This window comes from Adiantum capillus-veneris, chromosome 16, assembly GCF_014529385.1.
Source record: "Adiantum capillus-veneris isolate H3 chromosome 16, ASM1452938v2, whole genome shotgun sequence".
NCBI lineage: Eukaryota > Viridiplantae > Streptophyta > Polypodiopsida > Polypodiales > Pteridaceae > Adiantum > Adiantum capillus-veneris.
The window spans coordinates 60,552,371-60,565,972 of record NC_140946.1 but is presented as its reverse complement, the minus strand read 5'-3'; the positions used below and the strand labels follow the sequence as shown (position 1 = coordinate 60,565,972).

Here is a 13,602-nt window from a genome sequence, read left to right as displayed (position 1 = left end):
TGAAGATCATTTGTTTTTCGGCATTAATGCCGCTCAGTATGGTTTCATTTCTCGTCGACAAATTATGGATAATATTGCGAATGCTTTCATCGGCGTTGAGTATGCAAAATAAACTAGATAAGATGTGCTTATCATGCAGGTTAATATAGAGAAAGCATTTGACATTGTTCATTGGGACTTCAGTGCACAAATCATGGAGAGTTGGGCTTTGGTTTCAGAATGTGCCATGTGAACATAGTCAATCCTCCGGAAAAATTGATGGTGTGCTTACTCAGATATGGGAAATATTGGAATATTGGAAATTGTCTACATGGCTACTACATTAAGACTCAAAATACTGCAGTCTATCTTGATGGCATACATGTAGTTCTTTCTACCAATGTTGCATTGGCAGCCTCGTTGCCTTTGTGCTTTCATGTCTCAAATTTTGGACCCATTTTTGATCTACTTGCTCCCACAAAAAAGACTGCGGTTGCTTGCTATGGATAAGCTATGTACTCCGAAGCATTGTGGGGGTGTAAATATCTTACATTTGTGTTCTCATGTTATTGCAAGGAAGGCCACGTTGCTATATATATTTGTGGAACAAAAACGGCCGTGGACATCGATGTTTGCTTTTTTGTGTTCTCATGCAGCTTCCACACCTGCTTTTTGGTCACTGGCAGCCTTCATATTGGGATGTGGCTTTTGGGAAATTTGAAGCTAAGATTCTTGGCTGCCCCCATTGTTTCTAGTCTTGCAGCTGATTGGAAACAAGTAACGAAGCAGTGGTGGCATGGTCGAGATGATGTAAGTGGTAATTCACTTAGACTTGAGAGTTTGCATTGGAGTCTGGTTTTTTATCAGACTCTTATTCAACGGTCTCCTAGACAGGCATATTTTCTCTCCCGAAAAGGCATTGATTTGATCGCAGATGGTTTGTACGTTGTTGGGCATGTAATCTTGTTTCGACAGGCTGCTTTTACTTTTGATCTTGGAACGCATTATAGACACCCGTGGCAAATCATATAGGATTTGGTTGATTCCAGATCCCCCATTCCTTTGCTAACCGCTGAGGTTCGACTTGCTGATTGGCATTATGCTGGTTCCTCAATCCTATCTTTATGTGCGAAAAAGATGTATCGCAATTCGCAATCATCTTCTTGGATAGAGGATCACTATAATATTGTATGGAATATGAATAATGCTACTGCATGGTGGCGCAACAAAGTTATGAAAGTGTGGCTTGCTAAGCTTCCTTTGAAAGAGCGATTGTTTATGTGGAGATGTATCATTGGGGTTCTCCCAACTGGCAAATTTCTCCGATCTAGCGATGTGTTCGTTGTGGTGCTGACACTATGAATATTCCACATTTATTGTGGTTTTGTTCTCATACGCCACGGTTTGCGGATCATGTCTCTACATGTCTTTGCACTCGTTTCCCTGGGATACCTTTTGGTCCGTATTTTTGGCCTTTTGGAGTGCTTATGCCGGTGCTTCGGCCGTATGCTTACTTTTTCAACTGGGTCAGATTCTGGATGCTTTGAACTGTTTGAAGAGCACGCAATTTTGTCATGTTCCAACTGGTTCAAGTCGATTGTGCATGCTTCTTCAAAACTTCTCTTAGACAGTCTCTTAAATTTGCCCATGATTTGGATGAGCTCTCCTCCGTTTAGTACGAGCTCTACTTTGATTGTTTCCGATTTACCACATGTAATGTTTTCTATGGGTTTCCTCGTTTTGAGGTTTCCCATTAGTAAATCAAAATCTGATATCACCAAAAAAAAGAAAAAAAGGCAAAGAGTATTTGGTGTGTAAGGTTACGAAAAGCCTTTATGGTGTGAAACAGGGACCAAAGCAAGCGTTTCATATGCGTGTTCATTTCACGAAGGCTCTAAGAGATGGTCAGAGTGAAGTGAATTTTCACCCTTATGCAAGGAGTGCTTTGGATGAAAGTCTTCTGATTTTGATTCTTTAGTGAATGACATGTTAATAACGAGGAGTCTTCTAATTTGTGACATGCTAATACCTATGAGGTGGATATATTAGACGAAGTAGCACGAGAACTTACATGAGAAGCCATATGCTTGGTAGGTGTATTGTCTGAGACAAGGGTAATAAGATTCTCTACTTGTCTCAAAAGTAGCACGTCTGTAAGTGTTTCAATACGTAAGGGAAGAGATTCTTAAGCATTCCCTTGCCTCTAGATGTGAAATTTCACTAAGATGATTATTCTAATTTAAAAAAACGAAGGGCTGAGATGCAAGGATTGCCGAGGTTTCTTATGCATTGAAAGCTTCCCTTGATTTTCTGATGGTGATTTGTGGGGAATTTATCAATCACTTGAAAGCTTGGAATGTTGTTGTCTGTGTGGTATCGTGAACATGAGAGGTATGAGCCAACAATATTGCAAAACAAGTTCGAATGGAACTTTAGTGATGGAAGTCTGACTTGAACGTTGTATATTTTTGTCAGGTTCGTCCTGTGATGGTTACTGGTGATAATGCTCAATGTGGCTACTATATTGCCAGACAATGTGGGATGGTGGCACCACATGCACAGCTTTTTCTGGGCGATGCAGATGACCATAGCAGGTTATTTGTCAAAGTTCAAATGAAGAAGAACTATGATTGGTTACTGGGTATTTTGGTCTTTCACTGTTTTGATCATTGCCAACAGAATACTCTGGATGCCGATGAGCGCAGTGCCAGAGGATGGTTTTGAGCCTCTTAAGACAGCTGATCTATATCACCAGCACCAGAAAGCTCTTGAATGTGGGCTTGTTGAGCTTGCTGTGACTGGAAAGGCATTCAATGTTCTATGCAAAACTGAGTGGATGGAAAATCTCCTTTTTGTAATCCGCATATATGCACGCTTTAGTCCTGAAGATAAGGTAAAAAGCCTCCAAGTATCTACATATATTCTCATGTTATGACTGGCCGTAAAGTTGCTATGATAGACTAGCATTCTTCCTTGTTCTGCAAATAGTTGAGCTGCTTGAAGATTGTTTAGGTGCATAATTTGTATCAGTCAGTATGGTTTTGGCATCCCTTTTTGGGTGCAATGAATGTGGTTATTTCAAGAACGCATACTGACGCCAAGGGTGCAATGAAAAAGAAGAGCAGTATTTCCTACTCACAAACAAAATCTGTGTATCTTTTACGGCTGCATTACTCTTGAAGCACAATGATGGTGCATTTTGCTTGGGTTAGTTGCAGTTGTCAGCTTGTCTGTTCTGAACTACATGACATTTTAAGAGGTACGACCTTTGCAATATCTTAAATAATATGCTGAGCCCCTCTTCATCCCAGTCAGCACTGGATGGAGTTTTTTGGACATCTTAGCTGTTAGGTTGATGATGCAATGGGGAGTCTGGTATGGTCAATATGCAGCATTTATGGCACCTACTTATGGATGATGACTGAAGTCCTTGTTTCAGATTTGCATTGTGGAACTCCAAGAGAGCTGCATCCTTTTTTGGTATTTAGCAGAGAGAGCTGATTGGATGCAGGAAATGATGCATTTTACCAGGCTTCATTATTTTTAGGAGTTAATGAGCATTTATACGGGACTTTTAGGTTCATGATGTTGAAGCAGGTCTACAATCTCACTTGCACTGGATAGGTAGTTAAAGGTGGTCTTGGGTTCACACTGGGTGGACTCTAGCCTCGGTAGTGACACGTGGCAGACACAGGGAGTGGTGGTCTAGAGGACACCATGGCCAATTCACCACCACTATTGTTTAGAGATAGGCATAGCTTGACTGTCAGAGATATTTGTGTGAGCCATTGGCTGCTCTTTATGGTTGTATATATGCTCGTTTGCTTTTATGAGTCAAGGATGTTGTACGGGTCATTGAGTCTACAGTCTTGTGTTCAATCTAGCACTTGCACATCTGCACTCTCCCAGCATGGTAGGAGCCTCGACACCCCCATTATACCTGTGAGTCCTGGGCTTGGAGCTGAGTGTGCTGCCAGCCAGAGTCTGTAGTGGTTCCATGAGTTAGTTCAGTTTCCGTTGGGTTTGGAGTTTATTGTTGTGTCATTTGAGTTAGTCTTGATTGTTCCATATTGCTCTATAGCGTCCATTCCTATGTTTGGAGTGAGATCTCTTGCATATTGCACTGAGGAGCACCCACAATAGAGAGCACGCCATACTTTTCTTGCTACAGGTGCTCTCATTTTTGGCACGCATGGTGAGACTTCAACTAAGTCTCACTGTTGAGGAGCTATCTGGTTTAGTCTCTTGCCTAGCCTAGTCGGCTGGTCTAGATTGGTCTGGTCTAGCCTGGTCTACTCCACCTTCGCCTTTGTCCAGCTTGGTCTAGTTGGTCTAGTCTCTCACCCTGTTCTAGTCTGTTGATCTGGACTGGTTTGGTCTAGCGTGGTCGAGTCCACTTTTGCCTAGTCAAATCTAGTTCACTCTTGCCCTCGTCAAGCTGGTGTGGTCTAGTCGAGTCGAGTCTAGCTTGGTCTAGTTGAGTCAGGTCCAGTGGGTCTAGACTGTCTAGCAAGTTCAAGAGTCTTCTTGCCTAGAGATTGGGTGGGTCTGTTTCTACTGCATGACACATACAAGGCAGTCTTAAGATCGACCAAGGTCCCTACGGAGTCCTCTGCAGTACTACCACAGAAAGCACCAACCTTTCTTACCAAGTAGAAGTCCTCCACCCCCTCTTCCACTACTTTCTCTAGCATCTACTTCAGCCAGCTCCTCACCACCTTTATCACCTCCCGTAGTACACTTGCCACCAACTGTGTTACAACTGGCTTTTGAGCAGGCCGCAAAGGAGGAGCTGACAAGTATTCTTGCCAAGGGGAACAGAAAGTCTCCGACTTTCAAGGGACTCTCCAAAGAGGATGCAGACAACCACGCGAAGAGGTTTGTATCTCTCTACAGGGTCGTGGCCTCAACAGAGAAGATGCCTACCTAGTGTTGTTCCTGTTAACCTTGGATGGCTTGGCAGACAAATGGTATAGTCAGTTTGTTGAGAACCACTTAACAAATTGGGCGACACTACGACAACGTTTCTGTGAAGCCTTTAGACGAGGTGATTTTCAAGAGAAAGTCTTGGATGAGTTGGGGAACTTGGTGCTCCAACCCGATGAAACTTTTGGAGAACTCATGACAAGAACGAAGTCTTTGGTTGCCAATCAACAACCAGGAGAATTCATGGTCTCTCTCCCCAAGACTTCAAAACAGAATCTACGGGAGACTCTTTGAATTAAAGCAACTCTGAATGAGTTTGTCGTTGCTTTTACCAGGATAGAAGGGACAAGGAGGGTATTCAAGGACCTGCCTCAGGTAGAGACTGCCTCAGTTCTCGTGGAAAGTGCATATGACGCCTTGATTTCTTTACGTAGGTAACCGGAAGCACTGAAATTACATTGAGCTCTTCGAGAGGAGAGGTCCTTCTCTCTTCGACACTAGAAGTCCCCACATAAGGAAGCTGTGGACCAGATCAAGAGAGTGCTAGAAGAGCTCAGGGCTGAGCAAGAGTCTAAGCCTGTGGTCTGTTGTAGCTCATGTCGCTCTCCAAGGCATCCTCCACAAGAATGCCCGCTTCAGGCTTATTGCCACTTTTGTGAGAAATCCGGACATGAAGACAAAAATTGTTACTACCTGAAGGAATTGTTGAAACTATAATAGAGCCTCGCCTTTAAACTTCAACAAAGGTCGGCAACTGCGTCGAACATGGTTTCCCTCTATGGCATCCAAATCACATGCCCCCTTTGCTGACGACCCCTCCTATGAAAGGTGCTTTTCCATCCCAGAGTTTGCATCATGCTAACACGCGTTAGCCCCTTTGAGCTTCTACATGTCATTGTCTACTTCCATGCCGTATGCCGAGACCACCTTGCCCCCCATCTCACCCATCCAATCGACCCATTTTGTGCTACAAATGCGGGGAATATAGGCTCTACTAGAGTAAATGTCCTCTTCTCAAAGGGTCTCCTCCTTGCAGACATTGGGCTCAAAGATGTGCACGTTGTTTTGGACAATCCTTAATGTAGTGATCCTTCGTATTAGCGCCGAGTTAGAGCCAATCTGGAACTGACATTTCCAAAGATTAATCCGATCATAGTTAACACCATCCCTCAACTTCCACCTTCTGTGAGAAGTTTTAGCAGGAGAAGCCTGTTGGTGTCCTGACACGGGCACAGAGGGCAGCCCTTGGCCTCAATCTTCTAGCAAGTCCAAGGGCGGACCTATGTTCTTATATTGAGGGGCCTTCTTGGAAGCAGTAGCTGACCTGCAGCAGATACAAAGAGAAAGGCCTACAACTAAGGATATCTTGAAGAACACCTTCCAACAAGTGTTGCTCTATGACATACTTTGGCTAGATGTAGGTTTTCAAAGTGATACCCTTGTAGTTATTCAATCTCTTTACCCAAGAGCGAGTCCTAGTGGCGGGCACCTCCAAGTGTAGCCATCAAAGTTCTATATGATCTCCTACCCTACTGTTGTCCTCACTGATTACAGAAGCCCTCGTTTTGTCTATTCTCGGGCGCCAATTCTTTGTGGTAATAGTTGATGGTGGATTTGGCATCAACCTGATGCTTGAGTTCACTATGTTGGCATCAGGTCTCCAGCCTACCTGACCCGCCCCATGTAATGTTACTTTGGCCGACCAGAGGAAAGTCTACCCCCTGGGCATAGTGGACAAGGTGCCTATGCAAGTACAAGACTTCACCTTGAGCTTGGGTTTTGTTCTGGTTTGCCTTCCCCAGGTCGGGGACGACTTCCCCTTGCGCATTGGCAAACCATGGCTAGGACACACTAAAGTGCTACATGATTGGGGAAATGATGCGATGTTTTTTTTCCTGGGTCTTACCAAGATTTGGAAGGGATCCCCCCAGAGCTAGGAATCCACACTATTCATCTAGTCAATGGGGCTAAACTAGTTAGAGGTTGAGCATACAAGCTCAAACCCAAGTACGCAGAAGCTGTCAAACTAGAGCTAGAGAACATGCAAGAAGCTTGTATCATCGTGCCAGTGGAGCATTTTAAGGGGCTGTCACCAATGGTCATAGCTCCCATGAGGCAGTCCAATAAAATCTGCGTGTGTGTTGGCCTTCACGCTCTTAGCATGGTGATAGTCCTTGATGGCGTTCCGACCCCTTTGACCAGAAGAGTCCTAGGAGATGTGGCTAAGCATGTAGTCTACAGTTTCATGGATGGTTTGAGTGGCTACAATCAATTGGGGATTCATCTTGATGACCTTATCAAGACTACTTTTGTGACTCTTGGGGTATCTTCATCTACAGAAAATTGCCTTTGGGCTGAAAAATGCCCCACCTTCATTCAATCGTACGGTCCAAGTCATCTCTTGTTTTGTGCTCATTGATCATTGCCTTTTAAACTGTTATCTCTAAGTCAGCCATGTTCCATGTTATCTCTCATCGACCATATTCCATGTTATAACTAAGTCAATAGATTTCATAAGCCATTATTCTGTGTGTTCCTACTCCCCTATCTACCCACTTCTTTCTTCCTTTGTGACCCTCTCACCTTGAGTCCTTGTATTCGGTATCACTCTTCTAATCATTTCTGTAGCTCCTTGTATCATGGGTTGAATCTGTTCTTACCAAATTATCTAATGTTGTTTGTCCAAACTTTGCGCAATTATGTGTTTACGAGTGTTTGCAACATCCTTGTGAGAGTGCACGTGTGCGGAAGAGAGAGAGAGAGAGAGAGAGAGAGAGAGAGAGAGAGAGAGAGAGAGAGAGTGTAGACCACAAAACGTTGGTGTAGGGAAGAGGGGGCGATTAGTCCCCCATGACTACCATGAGCAGAATACCCAATACAACAACCAGATAGATTGGAAGTGGGTACCCCCCTGGCCCCATAAATAGGTGCCCAAGGGGAGGTAGGGCAATGCCTGGAAAAATCCCCCACGACTCAACTAGAAAAAGATGAAATATGAGGGCGCTCAAGCCCCCGGACAAGGTGGGCGGTCGGCCCAAGAGTGGGCGGCCGGACAATGCAGCCTATATGCAGAGGGTGGCCAGCCCGGAGGCACTCTAGCCATACATGTATGCCCTAGAGCTGTGAAGCTGTAGAGTGGTGTAAGTCTAACACCCCCTCTTAGCACCTGATGCTGAACAAACCACATGAAGCCGAAGATGTGAGGCAAATGATGAAGATGTCTGCTGCAATGTCCATTGAAGGACAATACTCCATGAGTTTAGCAGCAGTCTTGGGTGTCTCGATCGCCAAGAAATCTCTATGGTAAAGTGCCCTCACGAGCAGTGTAGTAAGCTGCTGTACTCCGCCGATACAGGGCGAAGAAGGTCTCGAATTGAGTGTGAAAACAACTCCTTGTCATGAAAGAAGTGCCAATAAACCTGCAAGTGTCCTGCTCAATAGGATTTGTGGTGTCTGTAGTCAAACCGTCTGGAGAAAATGGAGAAACCAAGGAACCGTCATTAGAATGACCAGAAGCCTGTCAATGCATGAACTAGGAACCCAATGTGGCTAGGTGGCTAAGCTGTGTAAAACTCTAGGAAGGCCAGATGTAGCAATCTGCACCGTAAACTCCTCCGAATCAAGGAAAGTCAGCTAAACAGTCTGCATTGTAGAAGCTACCGTAAGGTGCAGCAGTCACCGGGAGACCGCACGGGCCACCACTGGAAGGTGTCCTATCAGTAGGTAGGGCAATCCAAGATGAGGGAAAAGCTAGACTCAACAGTCTCCGCTGTGAAGGGCCTGTGAGAAGAGGTGTGATCAGACCAAGCTGTCTGCACCATAATCATCCTGTATGAGTAGGGAAGCCAGATTGATCAGTCTGCGTTGTGAAGATCCTCTGAGAAGAGGCAAGGCCAGACAAATTTGTCTGCGTCGTCTTGCCTGTATCTCCTGCCTCCAATCCTCCGGTGTCGACCAAAACAGAATCCGCGCATCAACACCACCAATCCGCATCTCAGTGTGGCTCTCAATGTGAATGAGCTGAGAGTGGCCTACTGCCCAGGTTGGGGGATAAGTCTGCTGTAAGGTTACCGAGGGTGAGTGTAAGTAACTTTGAAGGTAGTAATCCAAATGATCAGGAGTGTAGAAGAGAAGCTGCACTACCATCTGGGTGACTCTGGATGTAGTTGGGGATGCCTAATCTCCTGCATCTCGTTGGTAAACTCTCCAAGAGAGTCCAAAGCACTGAAGTCCCACTCCAGTCTCTAGATCCAAGCAATGAACCTGTTCAAGAAGAGATCCAAGATCCTCTCCTTAAGTCCATGTAGATGCTCCTTTGTAAGTAAGTGATCTGACGTGTCGAGGTCAAGTGGTAAGTATCTGTCCATCCAAGATGGTGGTGTCTTCTCTGGGAATGTCGTGATCCTATATGCCATGAGCATGGCCATATCTCGTGTGAACTCCTCTGATGAGTGCACATAGCAAACCATAAGTCAGTCACCACCCCTTCCGGAGTGCGCAACCGCCGAATGATGGCTGGAACGAATGGATCACCCAAGGATCGTACGCGTGTAGATGATCAAGCCGATGTCGAAGATATCGTGTAGTGCAGCAGTCACCACCCCTTCTGGAGTGCGCAACCGCCGAATGATGGCTGGAACGAATGGATCACCCAAGGATCGTACGCGTGCAGATGATCAAGCCGATGTCGAAGATATCGTGTAGTGCAGCAGTCACTAAGAGACCGCACGGACCACCACCGGGTGGTGTCCTGGTTGCGTTTTTGGGTGGACAGCAGCCACATGGTTTGAGTTTTTCACAGAGGATGAAGTTACCTCCTACTGCGAGGTGGTGAAATGCTGCTGTCCAGCGATTTTCAGCGTGCTCGTACGCTCCCGGCAGGGTCTGGAGCGGTGCAGAGGGTGTGGGGAGGGTTTATGTCTGTGTGCACAGCCGTCGGAGGGCTGAAAACAGAGAAAAAACAGCAGGTATGTATGGCTGAAATCTGTGCCCGATATACTAGACTGGCCCTCGAATCCTCTCGCCAATTGGCAATGAAAGGGGATACATCATGGTGGTATGCGCAACTGTCCTCGTGGGTTCAGAGACACGGGTTCAGTATGGAAAGATTACCCCCCTTCCAATACTCTCTTGAGGCTCCATCACTGGCAATTACACGAACGGAGATTAATAAAATCATCCGACAGGATCTTATACAATTGGATACTACATGGGTAGACCCTACACAAGAATTGGGCACGAAGATGGCCGACTACAAAGAAAACTTCCTACAACTATCTGAAGATAGATTTGTGATTCGCCCGAGTTACATGGATACCCACTTGTCTCATGGTTTGAGATGTGCTATTGGTTAGATTCATACATTCTCACACCAGTTGGAAATTGAATTTGCCAGATTTAGGGGAATCCCACCTGAGAGCAGAATTTGCAAGTTATGCGGAATGGAGCCGGAGACAGAATTACACTATATATGCCACTGCACAATATACTATGAGATACGTGGGCATTTTCATTGCCTCTTTAAAGAAGGCTTTGGACCTCTAGATAGAATCATGCAATACCAAGATCAAAGATGCTTAGGCTTGTACCTACTGGAACTACATCGGCACAGGGATAATCTAATGAGAAGACAAAGAGCACTACGGCCTCAGAGGCAGATCACAGACTTCTTCGGATCGAGAGAAGCAAGAGTGGAAGGGGAAGCAAGAGGCCAGCAGCCAACACAAAGGAGTACCCACATTCATACCAAAGGCACCCTAGTTGATAGAGCGATTGAGCTTAGGAAATCGAGACGACCACGACCAAGATGCAGAAGCACACTTCACCGGAGGAGACTACAACAAAGGATTCGAAGCATTCTAGCCAGACACCCAGAATGCTCCTAAGAAGTTTATTTAATACTTTGTATTTAGTTTTTTCACATTTACTTTCACACTTTTCACACTTAGTACTTTAGTACTAAGGTACCCAGACATTGTAACAGATTCACCACTTTTGTATCAGTTTGGTCTCATAGGTCATTCTGGCCTTTTGAAGACGTTAATATAACATTTCATTTCATTTCATTTCTCTCTCTCTCTCCGCACTAGATTCTTCTTCCAAGGGATTAGCACAATTAGTGTTTTCTGAAAATCTGCCAGCGTTTTGCAAAAAAGCCAGGAAAGCGATGAAATCTCTAGTTTTCAATCGCGGAGAACCCCCTCCACCTGCATTGTTGGAGATCAGGCCAGCGTTTTTGCTTCTGGCTGCCAGCGCTACACTTTCTGGGCAACTTCGTCGCCAAAAAACCCCTCCAATCCATTAGCGTTTTTGCTGCCTCTTGTGTGTTTGGGGAGCACTTGCGTTATTTGGGATCTGCTGCGTTTTCAGCACGGAGGGACAGTGCTCAGCTTCCAACCCAGTGGATCTTGCTTTCCCAGACGGCTTCGTGTCCAGTGCGTCGCCGTCGAGAATCCTCTACATCTGCTATAGATTTCAGCCACACTTCCACTGCTGTTTTCTCTGTTTTCAGCCCACTTTGGGTTGCTACCTTGATTTCCCAACCCCCCCCCCCCCCCCGACCCTTCTACACGGCTCCGGACCATGCTAGGAGCGTACGAGCACGCTGAAAATTGCTGGACAGCAGCGTTTTCATCACCTCGCAGTTGTGTTTTTGGGTGGAGAGCAGCCATGTGGTTTGAGTTTTTCACAGAGGATGAATTTACCTCTTTCCAGGACACTATCTGATGGTGGTCCGTGCGGTCTTTCAGTAACTGAAGCCAGTCACCTAGAGTGCGTTCTGGACCCTCTGCCATGGGACCCCAAGAAACATGAGGCCTACTACCAACCAATTGGCCTCTCTAAGTGCTAACCATGGGGTTCCAAACAAGGGGCTGTCTCAAGCGCTCCTCCATGCAGGTGGGCTGGTGCTGCTCCAGGCCTCTTCGCAGCTGCTCCCAAGGGCGAAGTAGGCTCACAACGAAACTCTGCGCATCTTTGCAAAGATCCATCTGATGGAAGGTCTCCAAGGGATTCCTGCTTGATGCACTCGAGCTCTAAGCTGCTGAAGCAAAAACTCCTTCCAGGGCTCCTCCCCTGGAAGCAATCCTCTGACCACAAACTTCCCAAGAAGGGCTCTGCTCTGCTCTGCTGGGCTAGGTCTATGATCCCCAACCCCCCGTGAGAACAAGGTAGAGTGATGACTTGCCATGCTGCTTTGGCCCGGGCTATTTGAGTGTCACGCGACCCTTGTGGCCCATTCAAAACATGTGACTGTGCACATATATTTTCTACATCCACATTCTCTCTTACATCGGCATCTAAATCATCCTTCACGTCAGTATATCAACTTCCATTTCATCAAAAACCAAATCTGTGCTTACCTCGACTTTACCGATGACAAGATTGTAACACTTATCCCTTTTTTCTTAAGGGAATATCCAATGAATACGCATTTTTCTACTTTTGGATCAAGCTTACTTCTCGACTCATTCAACACGTGCACATAAGAAATACATCCGAACACTTTAAAATCTGATACATCTAGTTTTTCACCACAAAACTTCTCTTTTGGTGTGATATCATGTATCATAGCGATAGGGGTCATCTTCATAATCTAAACACTTGTCTGAGAAGATCTTGCAAGATTCCAAGAACGCTATTGCTATTGTTGAGCTTGGTCCAGAGAAGATGGTTGCTACTCAGAGTGTCATTCAGCCACTTATGTGGCGATAGAGGGATCCTTGCGTGTTGCTGAGAGCACTAAAGCAAAATGGGATGCTACCATCTTTGCTTTACACCATGCTTTGCGGGTGAAATCCCTGGTCATTGACGATTTGAAAGCTCAAGTTTAGGGGTTTCGTGATATGCTATTACAGGGTGATATGGGGACTCAGCAGTAGTAGACTAGAGATTACCAGCCACAAGTTTCTATGGGATATGGGTGGACTGATCCAGTGAGACAAGTACAACCTACTATGGGGCTATGGGCAACCAGGTCATTTTGCACAGTTCATGGGCTGTGCTCAGTCTTAGTAGTTTGACTATGCTCACCATCAGGGGTTTCAAAAGTCAGCCTAGATTTCTTGCATATACCCACAGTACAGAGCATGCCATACTTTTCCTGCTATAGATGTTACTCCCCTGATGGGGGCTCTGATGTCTCTTGTCACGAGCACTGTGGCCCTTCGAGGGTTATCCCCAACTAGACAGTCTACAGGATTCCACATGCTCCTTGCTAAACGTAAAGTGATATGCAGATCTCATCCCTCAAGCAGCTGAGGTGACACCATAACTTTGGTCTTTGAGGATTCATCCTCAGATCTTTATGTGTGCAATGCATTCAAATAACCTTTTGGGTTAGTGTTGTAGTAGGATGCCATCCGCCTACACTATTGATATTAACACCCAGCTGAGCTAGCTCCCATCCCTCCTCTTTGGAAAAAGGTTGGGACCTTGTCGATATAGACTTGTCTCAATAGGGCATAAATTCTCCATTGTATCTCCATAGGGATCCTAACATTCTGTAGTCTTCTCATCAGTCTGGCCTGTGGCATAGTATCAAATGCTTTTCAGAGATCAACATAGCGGCAGTAAATCCTCTTTTTGTGCTGGATGCTCCCAATGATTGCTCGGTGTAAAAAAATGACCTAAACTGGCAATGGCAAAAAGTTTCCTTCCTCGCTGATAAATAGAAGCATAGATGCAGTGTGAAAAATG

General features: G+C 45.5%; 1 protein-coding gene across 6 annotated transcripts in view; it reads left to right on the top strand.

Moving 5' to 3' along the window:
- Positions 1-13,602, top strand: part of LOC147439140 (uncharacterized) — a 158,040-nt gene that overhangs the window by 49,757 nt on the left and 94,681 nt on the right. For all 6 annotated transcript variants that reach the window (XM_086485046.1, XM_086485045.1, XM_086485043.1 and 3 more), the window contains 2 exons: positions 2,455-2,573; positions 2,659-2,872. In XM_086485046.1, coding sequence (XP_086341172.1) covers positions 2,455-2,573; positions 2,659-2,872 — 333 coding nt within the window. The remainder of the gene's footprint in view (positions 1-2,454; positions 2,574-2,658; positions 2,873-13,602) is intronic.